The 23590-nt window shown below is 31.5% G+C and overlaps 3 protein-coding genes across 3 annotated transcripts; all 3 read right to left on the minus strand.

The window, feature by feature from the left end:
* Positions 1–11813: 11813 nt before the first annotated feature.
* Positions 11814–13666, minus strand: LOC129312986 (cytosolic sulfotransferase 15-like). Its single transcript, XM_054955792.1, has 2 exons — positions 12574–13666; positions 11814–12116 (listed from the first exon to the last, which is right to left on the minus strand). The coding sequence occupies exon 1, from the start codon at positions 13619–13621 to the stop codon at positions 12578–12580; it is 1044 nt and encodes a 347-aa protein (XP_054811767.1). The 5' UTR covers positions 13622–13666; the 3' UTR covers positions 11814–12116; positions 12574–12577.
* Positions 13667–16279: 2613 nt separating this feature from the next.
* On the minus strand, positions 16280–18608 carry LOC129314054 (cytosolic sulfotransferase 15-like). Its single transcript, XM_054957430.1, has 3 exons — positions 18535–18608; positions 16516–17344; positions 16280–16297 (listed from the first exon to the last, which is right to left on the minus strand). Exons 1-3 carry the CDS (start codon positions 18606–18608, stop codon positions 16280–16282), a joined length of 921 nt encoding a protein of 306 aa, XP_054813405.1.
* Positions 18609–21055: 2447 nt separating this feature from the next.
* Positions 21056–23249, minus strand: LOC129312313 (bifunctional pinoresinol-lariciresinol reductase 2-like). Its single transcript, XM_054954853.1, has 4 exons — positions 22900–23249; positions 21967–22207; positions 21664–21867; positions 21056–21452 (listed from the first exon to the last, which is right to left on the minus strand). The coding sequence occupies exons 1-4, from the start codon at positions 23227–23229 to the stop codon at positions 21289–21291; spliced, it is 939 nt and encodes a 312-aa protein (XP_054810828.1). The 5' UTR covers positions 23230–23249; the 3' UTR covers positions 21056–21288.
* Positions 23250–23590: the final 341 nt, after the last annotated feature.

Below are 23590 nucleotides of genomic sequence, written 5' to 3' on the forward strand. Positions count from 1 at the left end.
TGAAAGACTCATTACATGCTATATTATTGAGAGATGATGTGGTTCAAAATGAAGATATTATTGAATGCAAGAAATTACTTTAAGCAACTCCTCAATTTCTCAATTCAAGAAGAGTATTTGAATATCTAGAGTTGGAATCTAGGTAAGCTCCTTCTTTGAAACCTTCAATTGATCAAGCATCAATTTTAGAACTTATACTTATTTAGGTAAATCTGAGACATTGCCTATTATCATTTCTTCTGCTTTATCTAATGATCAAAAGGTGAGGTTACTTAAAGTTCTTCAGGATCACAAGCAAGCTTTAGGATGGACAATTGTAGACATCAAAGGTATCATTTCTTCTATCGTGATGCATAAAATTTTGTTAGAAGATGACTATAAGAAATCTGTTCAAAATCAAAGAAGGTTGAATCTTATGATGAAAGAAGTAGTAAAAAAAAAAAGAAATTATTAAGTGGTTGGATGCTGGGATAATCTATCTCATTTTTGATAATGGATAGGTTAGCCTGGTGTAATGTGTTCTCAAGAAAGGAGGAATAACAATAATTACTAACAAGCAAAATGAGTTAATTCCAACTTGAACAGTTACTGGGTGGCATATTTGCATGGATTATAAGATGTTAAATGCTTCCATAAGGAAAGATCATTTTTCTCTTCCATTTATTGATCAAATGTTGGATAAACTAACTGATAAGGAGTTCTTTTGCTTCTTGGATGGTTATTCAGGCTACAATCAAATTGCTATAGCTCCTGAGGACTAAGAGAAAACAACTTTTACTTGTCCTTATGACACTTTTGCCTTTAGAAGGATGCCATTCAGTCTTTGCAGTGCACCCACCACTTTCTAAAGGTGCATGATGAGCATCTTTTCTTATATGATTAAAGAGATTATGGAGGTGTTTGTGGATGATTTTTTTTATTTTTAGATAATCATTTGAACAGTACTTGTCCAACTCGGCAAAAGTCTTGAAAAGATGTAAGGAGACTAACCTTGTACTTAATTAGGAAAAATGCCATTTTAAGGTAACTGAAGGTATTGTTCTAGGTCACAAAGTCTCTAAGAAGGGTCTTGAGGTTGATTGGGCTAAGACTTCAATTATTGAGCAGTTGCCACTGCCCATTAATGTGAAGGCTGTGAGAAGTTTCTTAGGGCATGCTAGCTTCTATAGTCGATTCATCAAGGATTTCTCTAAGATTTCAAAGCCTTCATCTCAACTACTTGAAAAAGACACTCATTTCAATTTCAATGAAGAGTGTACAAAGGCCTTTGAAGAGTTGAAGAGTGTATTAATATATGCCCCTATCATTGTTGCTCCTGATTGGTCACTACCTTTTGAGGTCATGTGTGATGTAAGTGATTTTGCTGTTGGAGTGATGCTTGGACAAAGGCACGAAAAGATATTTCATCATATCTACTATGCAAGCAAGACTTTAGCTATCGCATAGGTAAATTACTCAACTACTAAAAAAGAAATACTTGTTATTGTTTTTATTTTGAAAAGTTTAGAGTTTATCTAATAGGTGCTAAAGTTATAGTTCATACTGATCATGCTGCTATTAGATATTTGTTGAATAAGAAAGAGTCTGAACCTAGGCTCATTAGATGGGTTTTGTTGTTGCAAGAATTTCATGTGAAAATTGTTGATAGGAAAGGAACTGAAAATCAAGTTGCTAATCATTTGTCTAGACTTGTTTATGTTTCTGATTATGGTGATGACTTATCGATTGCTGAAAATTTTCCTAATGAGCAATTATTTATTGTTGGTACTTGCGATTTACTATGGTATGTGGATATTGTGAATTATCTTGTGTGTGGAGTATTACCTTTTGCTTTGAAGCCTTTTCAAAAGAAGAATTTTTTGCATGATATTGATTTTTATATTTGGGATGAACCATTTTTGTTTGAAAGATGTGTCGATTTGATAATTAGAAACTATGTTCTTGAAATAAAACAAGAAGCCATTTTATATGCCTGTCATGCATATGCATATGGGGGCATTATGGGGACAAAGAACTGCATCTAAAGTACTTGAATCTAGTTTTTATTGGCCTTCTTTGTTTAAAGATGCTCACCAATTTGTTATGAAGTGTGAGGTCTGGGATTTTAGAAGTAGAATTGTTTGATGTTTGGGATATGGATTTCATGGGACCATTTCCTTCTTCTAGAGGAAATCAATACATACTTGTTACTGTAGAGTATGTGAGCAAGTGGGCAGAGGCTATAGCGTGTCAATCAAATGATAATAATAATGTGATTCGATTTTTAAAGAAGAACATCTTTACAAGATTTGGTACTCCTCGAGCCATTATCACTGATGAGGGTACGCATTTCAATAAGAAGCAATTCAAGGCTCTCTTGTCAAAGTTTAGAGTCCATCATCAGATGTCTCTTGCTTATCACCCACAAACCATTAGTCTCTATGAGCTGACTAAGAGAGTGATCAAGTAGATACTTGAGAAGACAGTGGGTCCTACTAGAAAAGATTGGTTAGACAAGCTTGATGACGCTTTATGGGCTTATCGCACAACCTTTTGAACTACGATTGAGATGTCACCATATCGTTTGGTCTTTAGGAAGGCATATCACTTGCCCATTGAGTTGGAGCATAAATCTTGGTGGGTAATTAAACACTTGAATATGGATCCCAAGCAAGCTAGTGCTTCAAGGATAATGCAATTGAATGAGTTAGAGGAGTTTAGATACCATGCTTTTGAAAGTGCTAGACTTTATAAGGAGAGAACTAAAAGGTGGCATGATCAACATATCTTGCATCGGACTTTTGAGCCACGACAATTGGTATTGCTTTTCAACTCAAGATTAAGGTTGTTTCCTGAAAAGCTAACATCTCGATGGTCTAGCCCTTTTAAAGTGTCTTCTATAGCACCACATGGAGCAATTGAGGTTCTTGATGAACGAATGAGTAGATCTTTCAAAGTTAATGGAAAAGACTCAAGAATTATTGGGGAGGTGACATAAAGCGATTGAAGTCTGTTGTCTACTTGGTTGATCCACCTTGACAGTTTGAGAAAGTTTGGCTGAGGACTATAAACTAAGTACTTTTTGGGAGGCTACCAAGTTTTATTTCCTTTTTACTTGTGTTTTTTTTTGTGGGTTTGTTTATTTAGTTGTCTTTAGTTTGTTCTTCTTCTATTTTGGTGTGCTTGTAGAACTATAGAGTTCTTAAAGAATTTGGAAGCTCAAAGCCAAGTTTCAGAATCAAAGAATGAGCCAATAATATTTTAGGGAGTATTCTGTCCTTGTGCTTAATTGATGATATTTATGTGTTTATATGGGATCAAGATCTTGTGTTGATGAATTTTTGGATTGAAAGTAGTTAATTAAATGTTAGGAGGTGTGGAAGCAGGTTTGATATGATGATTGTGTTGATTGGGAGATGTTTAGGCTATTTTCTTTATGAGTTTTTTACATCGTTTGCATATTTTTCTTGGATTTTGAGTATTTTAGTTCTTTGTTTTGTTTGGCTCAACGAAAGAGGATTTTGCCCTAGCAAAGGGTCTCTCTCTGTTCTTGTTAAAAATTCTAGAGAGTACCTTCACTATAGCAAAATCTCATTTCGCTCTAGCAGTAGATGCCTCTGTCACTTTTCATCAAAAATTCTAGAGAGCACCTTTACTACAACAAAATCTCATTTCGCTCTAGCAGTAGATACCTCTATGACTTTTCAACAAAAATTCCAGAGAGCACCTTCGTTAGAGCGAAACTTTGTTTTGCTGAAGTGAAAGACTATTATATGAAATGTTTAACCAACTTACAGAGAGCATCTTCACTAAAACAAAACTTTGCTTCACTGGAGCGAAATTTTGGTTAAAAAAAACTAAATTTTTTTTATTTAATAAGAATAAATTTGTAAATATTTGTTTAACTTAAAAAAATTCAAAAAAAAATTTCCCTAAAATATTATTTTACTACTATAAAATATTTTATTTTGAATAAAAAATATTTTATAAAAAAATTTAAAAAAATTATATATATATATATTATTTTAGTTTATTATTTTTATTTTACTAAAAACAATTAAAAAATATTTATATATTCATATTTTTTATTGATTATTTTACTTTATTTGCACGTAAAAAAAAGTGCAGCTTCTGTTTTTTTATAAATTTAAATAAATAATTTTTTTTACATTTTTACCCCTCCATGCTTTTACCCTAATTGTTTCTCCTTCACCTTCGTCCATCTTCATCCTTCAGCCACAAAACTCAGTCCTTCTTGCCCAGCAGTGTGCTTTACCCCTGTCTGACCCCTGTCTGCAACTCATTCTTCTTACTCAGCCATGTGCAACGTCCCTCCGTCTTACCTCTCCCAGCTTTCCTCTCCACCGAGCATTGGCAACAGCTTCGCATTCATCTCTGCCTTCCCTCTGTTCAGCTTGTCACAAGGTTTGCTCCAGTATCTCCACCATGTTCAGTTTTCATTTTCATTGTGCATCAAGTATGTGCTTCTTCCTTTCCTCAACATTCCAGCATTTCAGTTCTTCCTCACTCAGTTTCCATACTCTGTCTTCTTAGCTGTAAAGCTCAGTGAGTTCTCTCATCCCAGCCGTATCCTCCACTTCTGTCACACATAGTCGTGCTCAGCCCCTCAGAGAGCAGCACCATAAGCTGTGTTTTCCATTTGTTCAGCTGTGCTTTAATCAAAAAAATTTCTATTGTGTTCAGTTGTCTTCCATTCGTGCTTTCTTCGTTCCATTGTTCACTACTTTCTCTGCCTCTGTTGTCTCTCTACTCTTCATTAATTGGCCACCACACATACTAAACTCAGCCATTGTCTTCTCCTTCACTCTAAGCCTCTCTATAACCCCTGCTCCTCATTACTTTCTCCCTTGCTCTATTCAATTTCACTACTGTAAGAAGCTTATTTTCACTGTTGATAACCTCACCTCGTAGCTTTTTCATTTTCGCAATGGCTCATCTCTAACTTCATTACCCTGTTCATCGTCTTCTCCCTACTTTTCGCATCCCTCATCTCAGCTGTGGCCTAGCTTAATTTTTTTATCCCCCTTATTCAACAATGTCTCTGTTCACGATCTCCCTCACTTAGTCCTTACACCATTCTCCATTCCTTCCTCTCCAGCTGTACTTCAATCGTTTATTTGAATTGTGCAAGACTTAAGCTTCTTTATCGTGCTTTATTGCATCTTCAACCTCCCTTCATTTTTTTTCTTTTCACTTTTAGTCACTAAGCTGGTTCATCCTTCACATTTTAGGTATGTTGTTCAAGCTATTATGATTTTTTTAACTTTATTCTTCTGAACTGTGATGAGGGTTGTGGGCTTTCTATTTTGTATGAGTTAAAGAGGTTACTGATTGACCTCTATCCTATGTTTCAAGCAGACTAATAATAACTAAAATTTTGGATGCTTCCTTGTTTATTTTTTAGCTTTCTGGATAATGGTTATTTAACTTAGTTGACAAGTTGAAATTTCAAAGTGAGGACCACTTTTTTTGTACTACTGAGGGTACATTGGTTTAGTTAAATATTCTTTGAATTTACCAATTTTTGGCACTAAATCTTAAAATTTGATTTTTTATTTGCTTGTGTTGAAAGTTGGTTGTTTTTAATTTGTCATCTACTGATGGATGACATGTTGTTCTTGTGGTTTGAGTGGGGCCTTTATTTTGACTTGCCCACTTTCACATGTTGGCATGACTCTTGTTTTCACTTGGTTGTCTTTATTTAATTTTTGGCATGTGATTACTTTTATGCTGATTTGCTTATTATGACTTATGGTGGCTTGTCTTGTGTTATGTTTAGTAATGGGTCACAAGAATATAGCTAAATGCAAGACTTCTCCCTCTTCTTATACTTAGAAAGCTGCTAAGAAATTAAAGCAACCATTCAATAATGAGAAATTCATGAATCATGCATGCTAAGATAGATTTCTCTCTCTTATGGGATCCAATAATTTTATTTCTGACTATTATTGTGCAATTTTATGCTCCAAAGCTGCATTTCAAACAATGGTGCAAAGGCATGGATGGTGTATTTGATAAATGAAAAATTTTAATATTATATCACTGCTCTAGTTAGGAAATTTTATGCGAATGCATTTCATTACTGCAATGACACTTACTGGGTACACGATAAGGGAGTAGTAATTAATGCCAAGGTTATTTAGAATTATTATGGCTTTTCTTCCACTACTGACTATCTTTATCGCCAATACAAGACAAACACCTTTACACTTGATTGGGATATAGTGGCCAAGTGTTTATGTTTTGAATCTGCTGGCTTCTGTCAAAGGGGGCTATTGAGGGGTACACTTACAAGGCAAAGCACATTTTGGTTTCATTTTGTGGCTCACAATGTCATGCCCACATCAAATGCATCAAAAATGAACAAGGATCATTCTTTTCTCATCTATTGCATTATGGAGAGAAAATTAGTTGATCTAGCTGCTATTATCTATGACTCTATGAAGTGGTGTATCAATGTCAAGACTAAGAGAGCACTTTCCTTCCCTCATTTAATTACTGAGTTGCTTCTTGCTGCCAAGGTTCCTGTTACTGATGATGAGGACTAACAGCAATCCCATCAACCTATCAAGTACCACAAAATGCATGCCAAGTCATCTCGGGTAGAGGAGTCTCTGGTAGAATAAGGGGAAGAAGTCAATCAGCCTACCCTGTTCGTTCTCCTCCTTTTAATGTGTGGGCTAAGCAACAATTGGAGTCATTAGCGGATGCCGTCAAGAGGTTGGAAGAGTATTTACGCCTCATCATGCAACACTTACACATACCAGGTCATGACGTGCTTAGTTCATCTATGGCACCTTCTCCTATTCCATCTATAGATCCCTCATAAGCTAAACCCACCACAGAATTGAGCTTCCACTCTGCTTGATTTGTCTTTTTGATTAGTATCTTTATTTCTTTTGCTTTTAGTTCTTTTTAGTTATTTTGCTATTTTTATTACTGCTTCATTTACTATTTTAGTTTGTAACTGATATTTGATAACTCTTTACTCGATGGTCTGTAACTAACTTCTTTATTTCCAACTTATCCACTTGTTTATTTGATGTGATTAGTAGGTACCTATTCTCTTGAGGATATGTCACTATCATCCCTTTGTCAAAGTTTTTTTGTCTGTCAACTCGCCACGTCTGTTGGTCAGGGGAGTTTCAGTATCCCTCTCTCTCCTTATTTGTTTTCTGTCTTTAAACATCAAGAACAATATTTAATTCAAGTGTGGGGGAGGGTATACTTGCTTTTATATTTGTTATTTTACTTGTCCTTGAGTTTGTTTTGTTTTAGGAATTGGTTATACATATTTGTACATAGTTTAAAAAAATGATAAAAAAATTTCTGAAAATTTTGAAAATCTCATAAACATTTTTTTTTTTTGGTTTTAATCAGTTGTTTTGATGTCTTTTTGGTGAATGTGGCTAAGGTTGGATTGGTTTGAACTTAAGAGAATTAAATTTGATTAAAAGTCGGTTCTACCTTCATAGAATTTTAGTAAATAGGCAATGGATTAAGTTTGGATAATTGACAATAGTTTGTCCAAAAAGTCTATGAGAATTTTAAGCCTAAATGTTCATTTCCTTTAAGAGAGAGTACATTTATTATGATTCCATCTCTAGAACTTGTTTTGAATATTTGTTGAGACTTATAATAGCCATTTGCATACACAAAAATGATTTAGGCATTCATATCTTTTAGCTAGTATGGCCAAATATCCATCCCTTTTTCACATAAATCCTTTGTTTCACCCATTTCAGCCTTGGCCTTATTTAAAAAAAAAATCATCATATGCCCTTTTGCTAAGATTTACCCACTTTTCATCCATTTTTATTCCCATTTACTACTTTGGTTAGTGCTAAGTGTTACATTCATAAAAGAAAATGAAGGACTTAGAATTTAGTTGGGGTTTAATAAGTGGTTCAAAAGAAAAAGAAAGAGGAAACAAATGAAAAGAAGACGAAGAAAGAAGAGAAAAGAATATGGAAAGTTTAAAAAATGATAAAAAAATCAAGTGAAAAAAAAGGAGGATGTTGATCTTTATTAATACCTCTTGTAAATAGTTGTGGTTTATCCATCAATTTTCATCTTCATTTCATATGCTCAGCCCTAATTGGAATATATAATTTTGACATATTGAATAATTCCATTTCATTATCCTACCTAAAATATTATAACCTTTTAAAAGTCCTTTTGATTTGTGCATACAATGGCATAATTTAGTAGAGATTAAGATGAGAAACAAGCTTGTGATGGATGGGTTACAATAGGTGGAATTGAGTGAAACACAACCTTAGACACCTTGAGCGTAAAGTATAAACACTTGACTGGTGAGGGATAATCTATTGAAATTTATCTTTTCTTAATTAAGTGCTTTGCTACTATTATTTTTGGAAGGGAGGACAGATTTGTAATTAAATTGAGTTATTAAAAGTTTGAATTGTATTTGACCTTAAAATATTCACATTTTATTTTTTCATTTTTGTACAGTTATTTTCTTTTGCTTGAGGACAAGTAAACATTCAAGTGTGGAGGTTTGATGACTTCCAATATTTTATTGAATTTATTGGTGTTTTTAATGTAATTGAAAGTTATTTATTTGAATTTTGTTAGCAAAAATATGATTAAGTGGATGAATGTGTATGAAAATGGGCTTAAAAAATATGTTAGAAGTTAGTAGACTAATTCTATCATTTATTTTGGGTTATGCATGTAGGAAGGCCCAATTTAGGGGCCTAAAGAAGAGAATTTTGGAGCCCAAGTCAAAGGAATTAAATCTAAAAAGAAAATCTGAACAGGTCATGCTCGCTGCAGCGAAGTATGATTTTAGTAAAATGTACAGTTTTGACTCTCAACAAATTTTTAAGGTTTGGGCACCTTATTTTCGATCATTCTTCACCTCTAGTAGCTAGTGTTAGAACGTCCATGACGAGGGAAAAGAGCCAAAGAAGGGTTGCAGAACCTTGGATTTAGAGGAAAATCAAGGGTTTCGCTCAAGATTGCTCCGATTAAGCTTTTCTTCTCCTTTTTCTCTTTACTTTATTGTATATATTGTTGACTTTGCTGTCATGAAAGCCATGTGTGGCTGATTTTCTCTTAATTTAGGGTAGCTATAAACTGATTCTTGGATTAGAGCATATTTGAACCATTTATTTGAGCTTAATATTAGTTTTGTTTACTTAATCTTGTGCTTATTTGTTTACTTAATGCTTGGCCAACATTGAGTGTGAATTTGGGGGTTTGGGTTTTACCTTGGAAGAGGAAAATCTGAATTTGACCATTAGATTAAGTAATGTGGGATTAGAATTTATTTTAATTTGCCAATAGGATAGGAACATACCTATTGGATCCATATAATCACATTAGAGTAAATTTGTGCCATTTTGCCTCTTGAGAAATTGTGTTAGAAATAGCAAATTAATTTAAGAGAGAGGTGTAATTAATCAAAAGATGATTATTGTTATCAACACTCTAAATTAACATAGTAATATTAAGTGAATTTATTTGGGTAATTACATGCTCTATAAATTGAAGAAGGGATTAGCTACTCTAGGTTGCCTTGATTGTTTGTGGTTGTTAGAATTTTAATTTTAATGCATTTTTCTAATTTCAATCCTTATTTTGCAAAAATCAAATCCATATCTTACTTTGTTCCACTTAAATGAAAATGGAGACTTTATTGCCTAATTACCAATTAACTTGATTCTTCATAGGATCGACCTTAATTTGCCACTTACTAATTATGAACCGTTACACTTGCGGTAAAAACATAATTGTTTGCATCATTAACCATGAACAATAAGAATAATGCCACTAAAAAAAATGAGAGTATCGTCATGTGTTTTGAAAGTTAAAATTATTGTTTTCCCCTTAAATTGTGTTAAAAAATAATAAAATTACTTTTTCTATATCATGTGCCTTGTATAGTACATTAACCTGACATAGCAAATTCTATTAATAACTTAACAAAGTTAATTAACAGTAGGAGATTTTGAAAATAAAATTAAAGGTTAGAGTTAATTTTAAACATTTAAAAGTAAAAAATGTCATATACAACTACTTTAAAATTCAAGAGGTTTTTATGAATTTTAGTCATTTTAATGATTAAAAGTTAAAAAAATTAATTAAGACACTTTGGAAAAAATTCAGTGCCCAAAATATAAGATACTTTGATAAAATATAAAATTTATTAATTAATAATTTTTTTAATATTACTCTCTCATTATATTATCTCTCTTTAATATTATTTTATAAATGAAATATTAAACTCAAAGTATTTTAAAAAATTATATTTTTATTTTGAAAAAAAATTATAAAGTATACTTAATAGTTTTATTAATGTGCGCGATTTTAATTTGTCCAAAAATAATTTGCAAATAATTGATATGAGAGAGGACCAGAGATCAAGACATTAAATGCCCTCTTGACCAGAAAGGTTAACAAGGGCAGCGAGATTAAATGAAGATGACTTTGATTCCTGTGGCTAGGGACCAATACAACTTGCAGACTATGCCAAAATGTTAATGAGATTCCAAACTGTGGAGGAGTGTGTGTGACATAGCAATTGTCACACACGTGCTCGATCATTAGTCCTTACATGCTTGGCCACAAGTTCGTAATTAATTAGCCTTGAGATTGAAATATATGTTTTAGCCAAGAGAATGATTAGTTATATGAATATCGTCACAGAAATACACTCTACTGTAGTGGATAAAACGGATGATGAGCAAGAACATGAGGTGACCTTCGTCTAAAGTGAGGAAATATTAAAAAATTATAGTTATCACCGGCCTCTATATTTAATTCATCAAGTCTCCATATTTGATGTCTTATGCATGACCAATCTTGTGTAAAACTATATTAATGTATTCATTTATATCGCGATATCAAATGTTAAAATGTCTCAAAATGTGTTTGGATTCATGAATATTTCAATTTGAATAAATCTTTCCGATTTGGATTTTAATCTAAATCCAGATACAAAACATAATTTAATATAATTTCTTTATAATTTTAAATTTCTTATAAATTCTAATTATTTGAAATTGTACCTATTGCAATCCTCTCAATTTTTTTTTTTAACATATAAATGCTTCTGTTACTCTCAATACCATTCATCTCTCATTCTTATTTCTCATTAGTTACAAAATATAAATAAATTTATCACTTTCAATATTCCATTTTTATTTTGAATTTTAGCATGTCCCTTATCTACCTTTGAAACTTTTACTTTATCCGAACAAATAATTTTAAATATGAAATTTTTAATCTAAATTTAAATTCTAATCCACCAATCCAAATATCACCTAAGATATTCTTCTACTATTTTAAAATATTACTATGATTTTTTTTCCAGATGAGACCAATGCTTTTTTCATATAGTTAAGTAGTGAATATTCATATACAACAATACCAACATAAACAACGAAATTCACAAAGGTTATTATCAAACCACGGGATATAAATCTAGAGTATGTATAAATTTAATCTGGTACTACCAAATATCATAATTATCAAAAGATAAGTTTAATAACTGACAAGTTGATCCAATTAGTAAAGATTTAACTCATAACTCTCAATATTGTAAGACCCGCTGCTAATGTTAGAACTTTGTTGGTGAACAATTTATAAATATCTTTGCAATCTCTTATTGAGCTTAGAAGTATGGCTTGCCCCTGGAAGGCCTTTAGGATTCAATGTATCTAAATTTCATACACCCAAAAATAGTTTAATAAATGAAATACTTTATTATCCTACAGTACGTACCTCTTCTAAGACTTGGATCTAGTGAGTGCCATCCACACATTTAATAAGTGTTTAATGTGGCATGATTATAACCTTTTGATTTAATTGAATGACTATAAGAGATTTTATCATATAATATTTATGAAAAGTATGAAATCTCAAATTTTTGGAGAGGACTTCATATGTGAGGAGCGCTTTGATTGTAAGAACTATTTTAAATTTTTGGTGGAAAATGTATTCTGATAATTTTTTAAATATTGATTAAATCCAATAGCTATAAAACTAGTTGAGTAGACTTAGACAATTTACCAAATCAAGATCCACATCTTCAATCTTTACGAGCTCCGTTTCTCTGCAGACAGCAGTGGTGTGTCCATTATGCTTTGCTGTATTAATTAGATTTCATTAGCAATAAAAAAATAGTATGTCCCAACCTTCAGATAATTATATATTCATTATTTTAAAAGATTAGAATAATACAAAGTAACAAGCCAAGAGGACTATGGTGGGTCCTAAGATCCAACTCACCTTAACAATTTTCTAAAAAAAAAAAAGAATAATACAAAGTATAAAATTAGGATCTTTCTACAATTATAAGTTAATTTCACACAGACACACAATAAGATAGTACATAAACAAAAAAAATTAAAATAAAAACACGACAGAATTATATGACAGCATGGCCCTGAACTACATCTCCCTTTTATCATCACCTTCAAATTTTCTGTTTAAGAAAAATTTTAAAACCAGATTTTGTTCTTCCTAAAGGAGATACAGTTCTAGAGTTGATGCAAATTAAAGTAGAAAAGGGAACATTAAGTAATGGCATAGATGAATTCTTACTGTGTTAAGATATCTTATTTTGAAAGGACAGCCCAGAATCACCCAACTTCTCTTCAATCACTTTGGACAGCTTCTCTATCATCCATGGCGAGAAATGATTAAGCCAATCACCTACTTCACCTTTTCTAAAGAAATCCTTCTTGTCAAACTTGTTTACAAACTTCCCAGTCTTGTTCACTTCCAATTCCTTCATCTTCTCAAAGCTACACAGCTCAATTATATTTTCAATAACACCTTCACTTTCCTCCTCAAAATTGAATGGACAATCCATGAACTCAGCCAATCTTCTCAAGTAGAAGTTTATATCCCCTTTCAAATCCTCATACCTTAAAAACAATATCTTGTTTGGTCTCTCTCTGCTTTCTCTCCAATAACCCAACATGTGTGTCCAAAATGGACCACACTCGTTGATCCCACTTGAGTACCTCTCCAATGCTTCCTCACATGATAATTTGGGTAAAGATGGTGGTACAAGTTTGTTTACAAATAAAAAAAGCGATATGAAATTGTCGAATGGGTTACGACATATATAGATGATCTTGCATTTGGATTCGGTAATTGTGTCAGGCAATGAATGAAAAGGAACATGTGTGCTGAAAATTCTCGGTTCAGGCAATATGGAAAGATCAGGAATTTGGTTGTTTACATAATGATTGTACTCGAAGAAAGGAACGAGCTCATGTGGATTGGAAAAGAGTAATGGATGGTTGTTTTGTGAAGGAGAGAAACGCTTACGATTGACAACGGCAAAAGTAAGGGCTTTCAACCAAGTAGTGCCAGATTTTGGCAAGGAGGATAAAATAATATCACTGTCTTTTGCTTGGAAGTTCTTTTGAAAAGAGCTTATGGCTTGGATTCGAGTTGGTATATACCAAATGTCTTGGAAAAGGTAGATGTTTCGATGGCCGAAACCCTTTGTTTTGGGAAGAGAAAGAAGAAGTTGCTTGAATTCTTGGCTGAGTTTTTCATATTCTTCATCGCAAGCCTCATTCTCAAGCTCAACACTTGAGTTGCTTCTTTTGAACGATGTGGTAGTAGTTTCAGCCATTGGAATGCCGCTATAGTGAATTAACTTTCACGTATTTATAGGAAGTTGGGTAATAATAGAACAATTGCAAGGGAAAAATCGTGAAGGCCTATACAAGATATTTTCAGACAATAATATTCTCAAAAGATAGCTTTCACTTTGTCATTCTATATATGTACGCAACGCCTTTCAATTGTTCTTGGATTTTTCCCTTATCATTTTGCGTGTAAAAGATTGTTGGATATTTTTTTGAATACATGGTTATGGAAACCGTGCAAGAAGAAGAAACATCAAGGATTGTTAAGTAATAAGATTCGTTCGTTGAAATTAATTATCTCACTGGCCACTGAAAGATCTGTTTGAGCAAAAAGATGATCGAGGTGACCAACGTTGAAAATGGGAGAATATTAGAAATTTGGCCGCCTCGGTGAATTTGAAAATAAAGACAAAAAGTACTTTTGATTAAACTTTGTTTATGTAGATTTGCTATGAATTGATGTGTTTGAGTTTAAATTTTAAATTAAAATATTATATTTAAAATGATAGAAAAATCCTGTAAATATGTAAATGACAATGAGATCTTGTAAAATGTAATAATTTTTTCCAAGTCTCTTGGGATATTAATTTTCAGACATTAATGTCTTTTATAAAATCAGTATAATTCCCCCAATTTAAAATAAAAAAACAGAGAAATAGATCAATGATTAAAATTTTTTGCAAAGCAGCTATATTTATCTTTTGCTATCCTGTCTTAGTTATTATCAAAAAAAAGAGTTATTACTTAAACAAAAGTGGTTTTTGATATTTATAGTACTTGAATTTTAGTGATTAAAAAATTTTCAAAGGGGAGGTTATTATTACGTATCCCACTTTAGTTATTACCTGAAGAAAAGTAGTTATTATTTAAACTAAAAATAATTATTGCTTTTTACAATTCTTGGACTTCAGTTATTAAAAATTTATAAAATGAAAGTTGTTATTTACTATCTCGTTTTAGTCATTTCTACGAAAAAAATTGGTCATCACTTCAACTAAAAGTAGTCACTAATATTTACAAGTACTTCAAGAAATTTTGTCATTTCACAAAAGATATTAATGTCAGATAGGTCTTTAAAGACTTGAGAAGTAATTATCATATTTAGCAGGACCTCATTGTGATTTTCATATTTTAATAGAATTTTTCTATCATTTCAGCATATTAAATGTAAAATCTCACATTTAAAATTCATAAATTTAAATTTTTTTTTGGTTAATGTAAAAAGTTTTAATCAACTTGTGTTGTTGTGAAACTGTGACCACTGTACTTTCTATGCCATGACTTTGAACTTGTTTATCTTTTGGTACCTGAACTAATTTTCATATTTTAACTGCTAGTTGATCTAGAAACACTTTGTTTGTGTGTGTTTGGATACGGATCATAATTGATTTTTTGGGTAAAAAAAATTGATTCTCCAATTAATTACCCAAACACCAATTTTTCAAAGAATCAACTTTTCTCAAAAAATTGATTTTCCCCTGAACTACAAGATTCAGCTTCTGCGTCTATTATTACAAAATTATATGGGAAAATTACAAGAAAAATCCAAGAAAAAGATTATAAAAAAGGTATAAACTTTAATATAAATAAAACCAAACTCTTTGCTCTTCTTTTTTTCTTAGTAAAATTTGAACTTTGGATTCTCAAAAAAGTTACTAGCATAAATACCAATCAATCACCACCCTCCACTTAACACTCACTATAAAAAATAATTTAAATAAAATATTAAGCAATAGCAGAAAATTAATTTAATTTAAAATTGAGGGTCATTATAAAGATTATTGCAAAGGTCTCCCCCCACACGCACACACACAAAGAGAGAGAGCGAGAGAGAGAGGTTTTGCGTCATTTGTTACATCACTATATTTTTTATGTTACCAAAATTTCTAAGCAGTGGATTAACATCTTTGTCAAATATGGATTATATTCGTGATATTATTAGATATCAACTTGCACACTATCATCCATTAATTATTGTAAAATTGATGTTTAGTTTTTAAGAATTAAATCTATTTTTGGAGGACTATGTTAACACTTAAGAATGTTTTATCAATATTTAAAAGTTTAACGTAAAAATTTATTGAGATAAAACTAACAATGTTAAGGTTAAAAGACTAAAAAAATATTTTATAAAATTAAGATACTAAAATAAAATATTATATAAAGTTAGAGGATTAAATGTGTACTTTAACCATTTTTATTTTATAAAAGGTTGTTTTAATTGATAAAGAATAATAAAATTATAGGTCTTCTATTAAATTTTGATAACCATGAAGAATGAGAACAATATGACTTAACCTTAAAAAAATGAGAGTATCGTTATGTTTTTTAAAATTTTAAATTATTGTTGTTCCCTTAAATTGTGTTAAAAATAGTAAAATTATTTTTTCTATATCATGTGCCTTGTGTATTGGATTAATCTAACATGAAAAACTCTATTAATAACTTAACAAAGTTAGTTAACTGTAGGAAATTTTGAAAATTAAAATTAAAGGTTAGAGAGTTAATTTTAAACATTTAAAGGTACGGAAGGTCATATATAACTACTTTAAAGTTTAAGAAATTTTACGCATTTTAGATATATTTAATGATAAAAAGAAAAGAAAAAATAAAAAATAAAAAATAATTAAGAGGTGGAAACATTAAAAGACATAATTTATCTGTTTCAAACTATAAAACATTTTGGGGCAGATTTAGTGTCCAAAAACATAAGATACTTTGACAAAAATAAAATTTCTTAATTAATGATACCTTTTCAATGTTATCCTTCTCATTATATTCTCTTTCTTTAATATTATTTCATAAATAAAATATTAAATTAAGTACATTTTAAAAAAATTATATTTTTACTTTGAAAAAATAAAATTATAAAATATACTCTCTCCATCTTCTGAAAGCTACACAACTCAATTATGTTTTCAATAACACCTTCACTTTCCTCCTGAGAATTGAATGGGCAATCCAAGAACTCAGAAATTCTTTTCAAGTAGAATTTGATATCGCTTTTCAAATCCTCATACCTTAAAAACAATATCTTGTTTGGTCTCTCTTTGCTTTCTCTCCAATAGCCCAACGAATTTGTCCAAAACGGACCACTCCAATAGATCCCATTTGAGTATCTTTCCAATGCTTCTTCACATGATAATTTGGGTATAGATGGTGGTACAAGTTTGTTTACAAACAGCCAATATGATATGAAATTGTCGAATGGGTTACGACATATATAGATGATCTTGCATTTGGATTTGGTAATTGTGTCAGGCAATGAATGAAAAGGAACATGTGTGCTGAAAAGTCTTGGTTCAGGCAATATGGAGAGATGAGGAATCTGGTCGTTTTTATAATGATTGTACTCAAAGAAAGGAACAAGCTCATGTGGATTGGAAAAAAGTAATGGATGGTTATTTTGTGAAGGAGAGAAACGCTTACGATTGACAACGGCAAAAGTAAGGGCTTTCAACCAAGTAGTGCCAGATTTTGGCAAGGAGGCTAAAATAATATCACTGTCTTTTGCTTGGAAGTTCTTTTGAAAAGAGCTTATGGCTTGGATTTGAGTCGGCACATACCAAATGTCTTGGTAAAGATAGATGTTTTGGTGGCCGAAACCCTTGGTTTTGGGAAGAGAAAGAAGAAGTTGCTTGCATTCTTGGCTAAGTTTTTCATATTCTTCATCGTAAGCCTCGTTCTCAAGCTTAACATTTGATTGGCTTTTTGGTGAAGGATGTAGTACTAGTTTCAGCCATTGGAAATGCCGCTATAGTGAATTAACTTTCGTTTATTTATGGGAAGCTGGGTAATAATAGAACAATTGTGGGGAAAATCGTGAAGGCCCATCCAAGATATTTTCAGACGACAATATTCTTAAAAGATAACTTTCATTTTGTCATTTCTATATATGTACGTGACACCTTTCAATTGGTCTTGGATTTTTTTTTCCCTTATCATTTTTCTTTAATAAGATTTGCTTGATTTTTTTTTTAATGCTTGGTCATGGAAACCCGTGCAAGAAGAAGATAATACATGATATTTTAACTTCCAATGCCAGGGTGGTTCATTAAAGATTGTTTAGTCATAAGATTTGTTTGTTTGAAATTAATAATCACACTAACCACTGAAAGATCTATTCGAGCAAAAAGACGATCGAGGTGACCTACGTTGAAAGTGAAAGAATATTTGAGAATTTGTCCGCCTGGGTGGAATTGCAAATAAAGACAAAAATACTTTCGATTCGACTTGGTTTCTGCAGATTTACTATGATTTGTTAGATTATTTTAGGTAACATTTGAATGGATAGATTTGTGTTTAAATTTTAAATTAAAATATTAGATTTGAAATGATAAAAAAAATTTTCATAAAATATGTAAATGACAATAAAGTTTTATAAAATATGATAATTTTTTTTAGTCTCTTGTGACTTGAATTTTCTGACATTAATATTTTTTATAAAATGACTATAGTGCTCTCAATTTAGATCAATAATTAAAAATTTGTAAAATAGTTAAATTTATCTTTTGTTATTTCTATTTTAATTATTATTAAAAATAATTATTACTTAAATAAAAGTTGCCACTCAAAAATGCTTTGTTGGGTTTGGACAGGTGGAAAGGAGTACAAACACATTTGTTGGTGGTGGGTCCCAACATTTGAGGATGAAAAAATCCTTCCCCTTAAAATTCGTTCTTTTCTTTCGAAAACTATTCTTGCTTCCTCTGTTTTTTCAAGCACATAGTCTTTTTCTTCATAAAACTAACTCAAAATCACAAAAAAGTTAAACTCAAAAGAGAAGTAGAGCACATAGCTCGAGACATTTTCTCTTTTTTGTCAAAAAAAAGTTCTGCAATCATGTTTGTCATTGGTTCGCGTGCTTGGGTAATTTGCAGGTTGAAAAGCCAAATACAGGTTGGCATTTTCAAAAGCAAAAGCTGTGTCAGCTTCCTTTAATGAAAGGAGCTTCGAAATTAAGTTAATCATGCCGGGTTGTACAAGGTGATAGGGATTCTGGAGAAAATATTAAATAAAATGGTTGGAAGGGAGAAAGGAAAAGTTATCATAGTAATAGAGGTTCAGCGTATAAGCTTGCTGGATGAAGAAGCTAACTTGCTGGTGTCAATTTGATTTTCGAAGACAATTTCCAGACTTTCCTCTTGTTCAGCCTTGAGGACAAGGGTGTTTGGGGAGGAGAATATTGAAATGTAAATATTATAATACATAAGGGTTAGTTTTGTAGAAGGGATATATTAGTCATTAGACGTATTACTGTTACTAGCGTTAGTAGGTAAATATCAATAATTGTCAACTGTTAGTTGTTCTAGTGACAATGTCACTTTCTTTTCTTGAAAGAAATTCTAGATTCAGAACCCAGTGTTCACATGTTTGTATGCGTTTGCGGGTGCGTGTGTCTTTCTTTTTTATGAAAAAAGGTTAGATTAAAGATAAATTTTTAAAATTTAAATATAACTAATTATGAGACATTGTTATTGATTTTCTAATGATCAAAGTATTACTCAGCTTCTCTCCTCTGTTTCTTTCTCTCTCTCTTTTTTTTTGTTTTTTTGCCAAAACTTTGCTATGTTTCTCTCTTCCTCTCTTCTACCTATCTTTTTTTTTTTTTTTATTTCACTATCTTCTACCTTATCACACAGCACCCCCTCTTTACCTAAATTATTTTCACACTTCAATGTCGATGCAATTAGATCCACTAGCTTTGTATTTTACTATTTTTTTAAGAGCTTACTTTACCATGATACCACATATCTTTCAATAAAATGACAAATTATTTTCTCTTTTATAGGTTAATAAATCTTTCAAGTTATTAGACAAATCCCTCCATCATTGGAAAGCTCATAAAAGTAGGTTTCTCAGTTATTTTTAATATCATCATTATAACCACAACTCCTCCTTCATCCTTTAATGCCCTGTTTTAGATTTCTTGATTTTTTTCCTCACTCTTTGCAATATTAAATATAGTAAAATAATTTAAAAAATAATCCATAGTAATCTAAAAGGTTACATGTGTTCAAATTAAATCCTAAGATCATTGTAATAAAATAAAAATATTAAATTTAATTAATTATGTATGGACGGGAAAGGGAAAGAGAGAAGAGAATAGAAAAGAGAAAAGAGAGCATTGATAGAAAAGAGGACTCGAAAGGGAGGCAAATCAATATCAATTCTTATTTATTAGAAAAAGCATATAAAGAAAATGTTTTAAAGCATTATATATATGCATTAGCCTTAACCCTAGAAATTAAAGCATTAAAAATAGAATATTCTATAAATCCTAATAATTAAATTAAAATATTGTAAAATAATTTAAAAGATAATCTAATAATATAAGATTACATTTATTCAAATAAAATCCTAATATCATTCTAATAAAATAAAAATTTAAAAGTAATTAATCTCGTATCTCTCATTTCTCTCTAGCTTGAAGGAACTCTTCCCCAGAAAGTAATATTGGTGATGGCTTCAGGGAAGCAATATGTAAGGAGGAGATTCCATGGTAAGCATGTAGCAGCATCTAGTGATAATCTATGATGGATGTTTAACACTTGTGGAGGCGAGGCGCAACAATGATGGTGGTTTGAAGATTTGATGGCCGGATGTGAGAGATAGTTCTCTAGCAATGAGTTGAACATAGTTCGAATGATAACTATTTATGTGGAATTTTGTATTTTATGGGTAGCGAAAGAGAGGTGAAACATGACTCTGATGCTAATTGATACAAAAACGCAAGGAAGGGGAAAGGGAGAAGAATAGAGGAGATAGAAAGAAAGTAGTGATAGAAGAGAGAAAAGGAGGCAAATCAATAACAATTTTTTTTTTTTGTAATCAGTGAGAAAAAAAGCCCAAAATTCAATATCAATTATTATTTATTTAAAATGGTGTACAAAGAAAATGTGTTGTGGCATTATATATAGGCCCCAACCTCAGCCTCAGAAATCAAAGCATTAAAAGCAAAATATTCTATAAATCCTAATAGTAAATTTCAAATATTTTAAAATAATTTAATATAGTGTTTGGATTGGTGGATTTGGATTAATTTGAATTCTAGATTTCAAATCTTACATTTAAAATTCATACATTTAAAATCCTTTGTTGTTTGGGTAGTTTAAAAATTTTAAATGAAAAAGGGAGATGACTTGAGAAAATGGTTCAATCAATGGGAGACAATAATATACAATATAAGAAAATATATAATAGTCATAGAGGTATCAATAGTAAAAATATGAAGAAAACAAGAGATTTGAAATCATCACTGAAATTTCAAATAATTTGGATGTAAAAAGAAATCAAAATCATAGAGAAATTATAATAAGAAATGGATTTTAATTTACTCATAAAAAAAAGAAATGAATTTTAAATTCAAATCCATAAATTCTTGTGTATTCAAATGAAGGATTATATTTAGTCCAAATCCAAATCCCCATTGACCTAAACATACTATAAATGGTAATCTAGTAACTTAAGAAATTACGTTTATTCAAATCAAACCTTAATATCATTCTAATAAAATAAAATCTTAAATCTAATTAATCTCGTATCCCATCACTTGGCTCATTTACAATCTTTATTGAACTGAGCCCATTCTGTTCAGAGAAATGACACAACTGTTCGAACTTATTTTTTTTAAAAAAAAAAAAAAAAAACCCTATACATAGCGTTTCATGTAATGTTCAACCGTAGTGTAGTTAATTTCAGGGTAAAGTTGGCATGCTTCAACTCCTTCTTCTCCTATCTCGAAATTTGCTAGACATCCTTCGAAGCAAACATGGTAGTAATGTATCAATCCAACCTGCTCTGCATATGCTTGTCCTGTAACAACCAGAAAATGAACGCAGACATTAAGAATATAGCTTTTTTCTTTTTTTTTTTTTTCTTTTTCATGTATTACCTGCATTACAAGTAATGAGGAAAACTACTGGCAATTCAACTACACAGATGATACTTTTCTTCTAAGTTGTCAAACAATCTCTCTTTCTGCAGGTACCAACTATACCGCTACTTGTCAGTGAACTGATCTCACCTTCTAAGGAAGCTAGAAACTGTTGTTCAGAAATTGAAGACTTCTTTAACTCTTTCCCAATGAGCTTCTCCCAGATTTGGACAACCTCTCTCTGGGACAAGATGTTCTTAGGTGGCCGTATGTAAACTGTCTTGTTTAGAGTCCTGGGGTCATCTATAGTTTTGATAGTGTAGCTGGCTATGTCATCTTCATCTACATAAATCGCTGCAAAAGTGGGATGAACATCATGGCAAACAACCTCATGCATGCTGGTCTAGTGAATCATAAAATACATGAAAGTATATCAGATATAGTGTATTTTACCCTTTTTGTTGCCATCTCCAAACAAGACCACATAATCCTTCGAGGGTAGAATGAAACCAGGCTGACACAGACCACCGAGGAAATAACCAGCAAAACAGTTAGCAGAAACATAGGTGAAGGGTATGTTGGCCTCTTCAATGGCTTTCCTCACAACCATTTTGTCATCAAATGTTACTCTTCCAGGCTCCAATGCATATTCCATTCTTCCAGGATCCGTCCCGAACTCAGACGGCAAAAACCTCTACACAAATCAGTAATTCATATGTATTGTCTTGTTCATTTTGGCAGAACTTCACAACTTGAATGACTACATGGCAATTTAATGAACATTACATGCACATGTAGCCAACTCCATCTCTTAACTTACTAAGATGTTTCATTATTGAAAGGGAGAATGACAAAAAAACAAAAATACTGTCAAAATATGCAAATGACAATTAAGTATCATAAAATGTGATAATTATTATTTAGTTTTTAAGGATTTGTTTGTTATTTTAATTTTTGATGAAATGACATATTTTTCTCAATCACTACTATAAGAAATGACTATTTTGGTTGTGTTATTGACTAAAATAAAATAGAAAATGACTGCTTTATTTATAATTTTTTCATAAACAAATATGTAGAAAGAAAGTTGTCATTCTCTACTCCTGTTTAGCCAATAACACAACCAAATGGTTAATCCCTATAATAATTATTGGGAACAAATATGTCATTTCATCAATAATTAAAATATCAGAGAAGTTTCTAGGGACTAAAATATGTATTGCATTTTGTAGTACTTAATTGTCATTTGCATATTTCAGAGATTTATTTTTGTCATTCTCTCTTACTGAAATCTCATGTTACCCGAGACCTAAGGGACATTGATACATATACAAGATACAAAATCTCAAAAATGGTTGTCGTATATTTTGTTCAAGTAATTAGTACCTTGATGTTTCCAGCTTCTTTAATGGCATCAACGAGCTTGAGTTGAAGTAGGATGTGGTGGCTGCGAATATGGACGCCAGATATGGCACAAATGACAACATCAACAAGCTTTACTGCATTCATAAGGCTCTGGTGGTCATCAAAGGAGCCTGAAATTAGGTGAGCTCCTTGCTCTTTAAATGACAATAGAAGCTCAACCTTCTCAATGTCAACTCCTATCTCTCTTCTTTGAAGAACGTAGGTTTGATGTCCCTCTGCCAAACATGCCTTCACCAACCGCTTCCCCAAGTACCCAGTTCCCCCAACAATCAGTACTCTGCTCCTATCCATGTCTCTTTAGTTTCTCTCTCTGCGCGTGCTAATCTGGCGGTGATGTGTTGCTCTTCACATATACATATATGCAAAGAAAATTTGAGCTTGACCTTGATGTCTTGGAGTGTGTACGTGGGTCAGGAAAACTTGAAAAATTCAACCTTATACAATTAATTATCATGTTTGGTTTCGCTTGGCAGAGATAACATAAAAATACGGGTTGCTTTGTCTTCTAGCTTTAGCAGATACGATGGCACCATTTAGAAGAATAGATTTCTCTACATCAGCGAATGTCCAAAAGTCATAACTAATAGAGAGAATTACAGTTAAATTTCAAAACTTTAAATTAATGATAATTAAGTCTCGAAGATGTTTTTTG

This window comes from Prosopis cineraria, unplaced genomic scaffold (assembly GCF_029017545.1).
Source record: "Prosopis cineraria cultivar Desert tree isolate PC_DT_omini unplaced genomic scaffold, ASM2901754v1 PC6, whole genome shotgun sequence".
Classification (NCBI taxonomy): Eukaryota; Viridiplantae; Streptophyta; class Magnoliopsida; order Fabales; family Fabaceae; genus Prosopis; species Prosopis cineraria.

Coding starts and splice junctions, on each gene's coding strand:
- LOC129312313 (XM_054954853.1), bottom strand. CDS start 23,229: ATGGATAGGAGCAGAGTACTGATTGTTGGGGGAACTGGGTACTTGGGG. Junction 22,208..22,899: donor AAGAAGCTGGAAACATCAAG/GTACTAATTACT, acceptor TGATTTGTGTAG/AGGTTTTTGCCGTCTGAGTT. Junction 21,868..21,966: donor TGGAGATGGCAACAAAAAGG/GTAAAATACACT, acceptor CCACTTTTGCAG/CGATTTATGTAGATGAAGAT.
- LOC129312986 (XM_054955792.1), bottom strand. CDS start 13,621: ATGGCTGAAACTACTACCACATCGTTCAAAAGAAGCAACTCAAGTGTT.
- LOC129314054 (XM_054957430.1), bottom strand. CDS start 18,608: ATGATTAACTTAATTTCGAAGCTCCTTTCATTAAAGGAAGCTGACACA. Junction 17,345..18,534: donor GCTTTTGAAAATGCCAACCT/GTATTTGGCTTT, acceptor TTCACCAAAAAG/CCAATCAAATGTTAAGCTTG.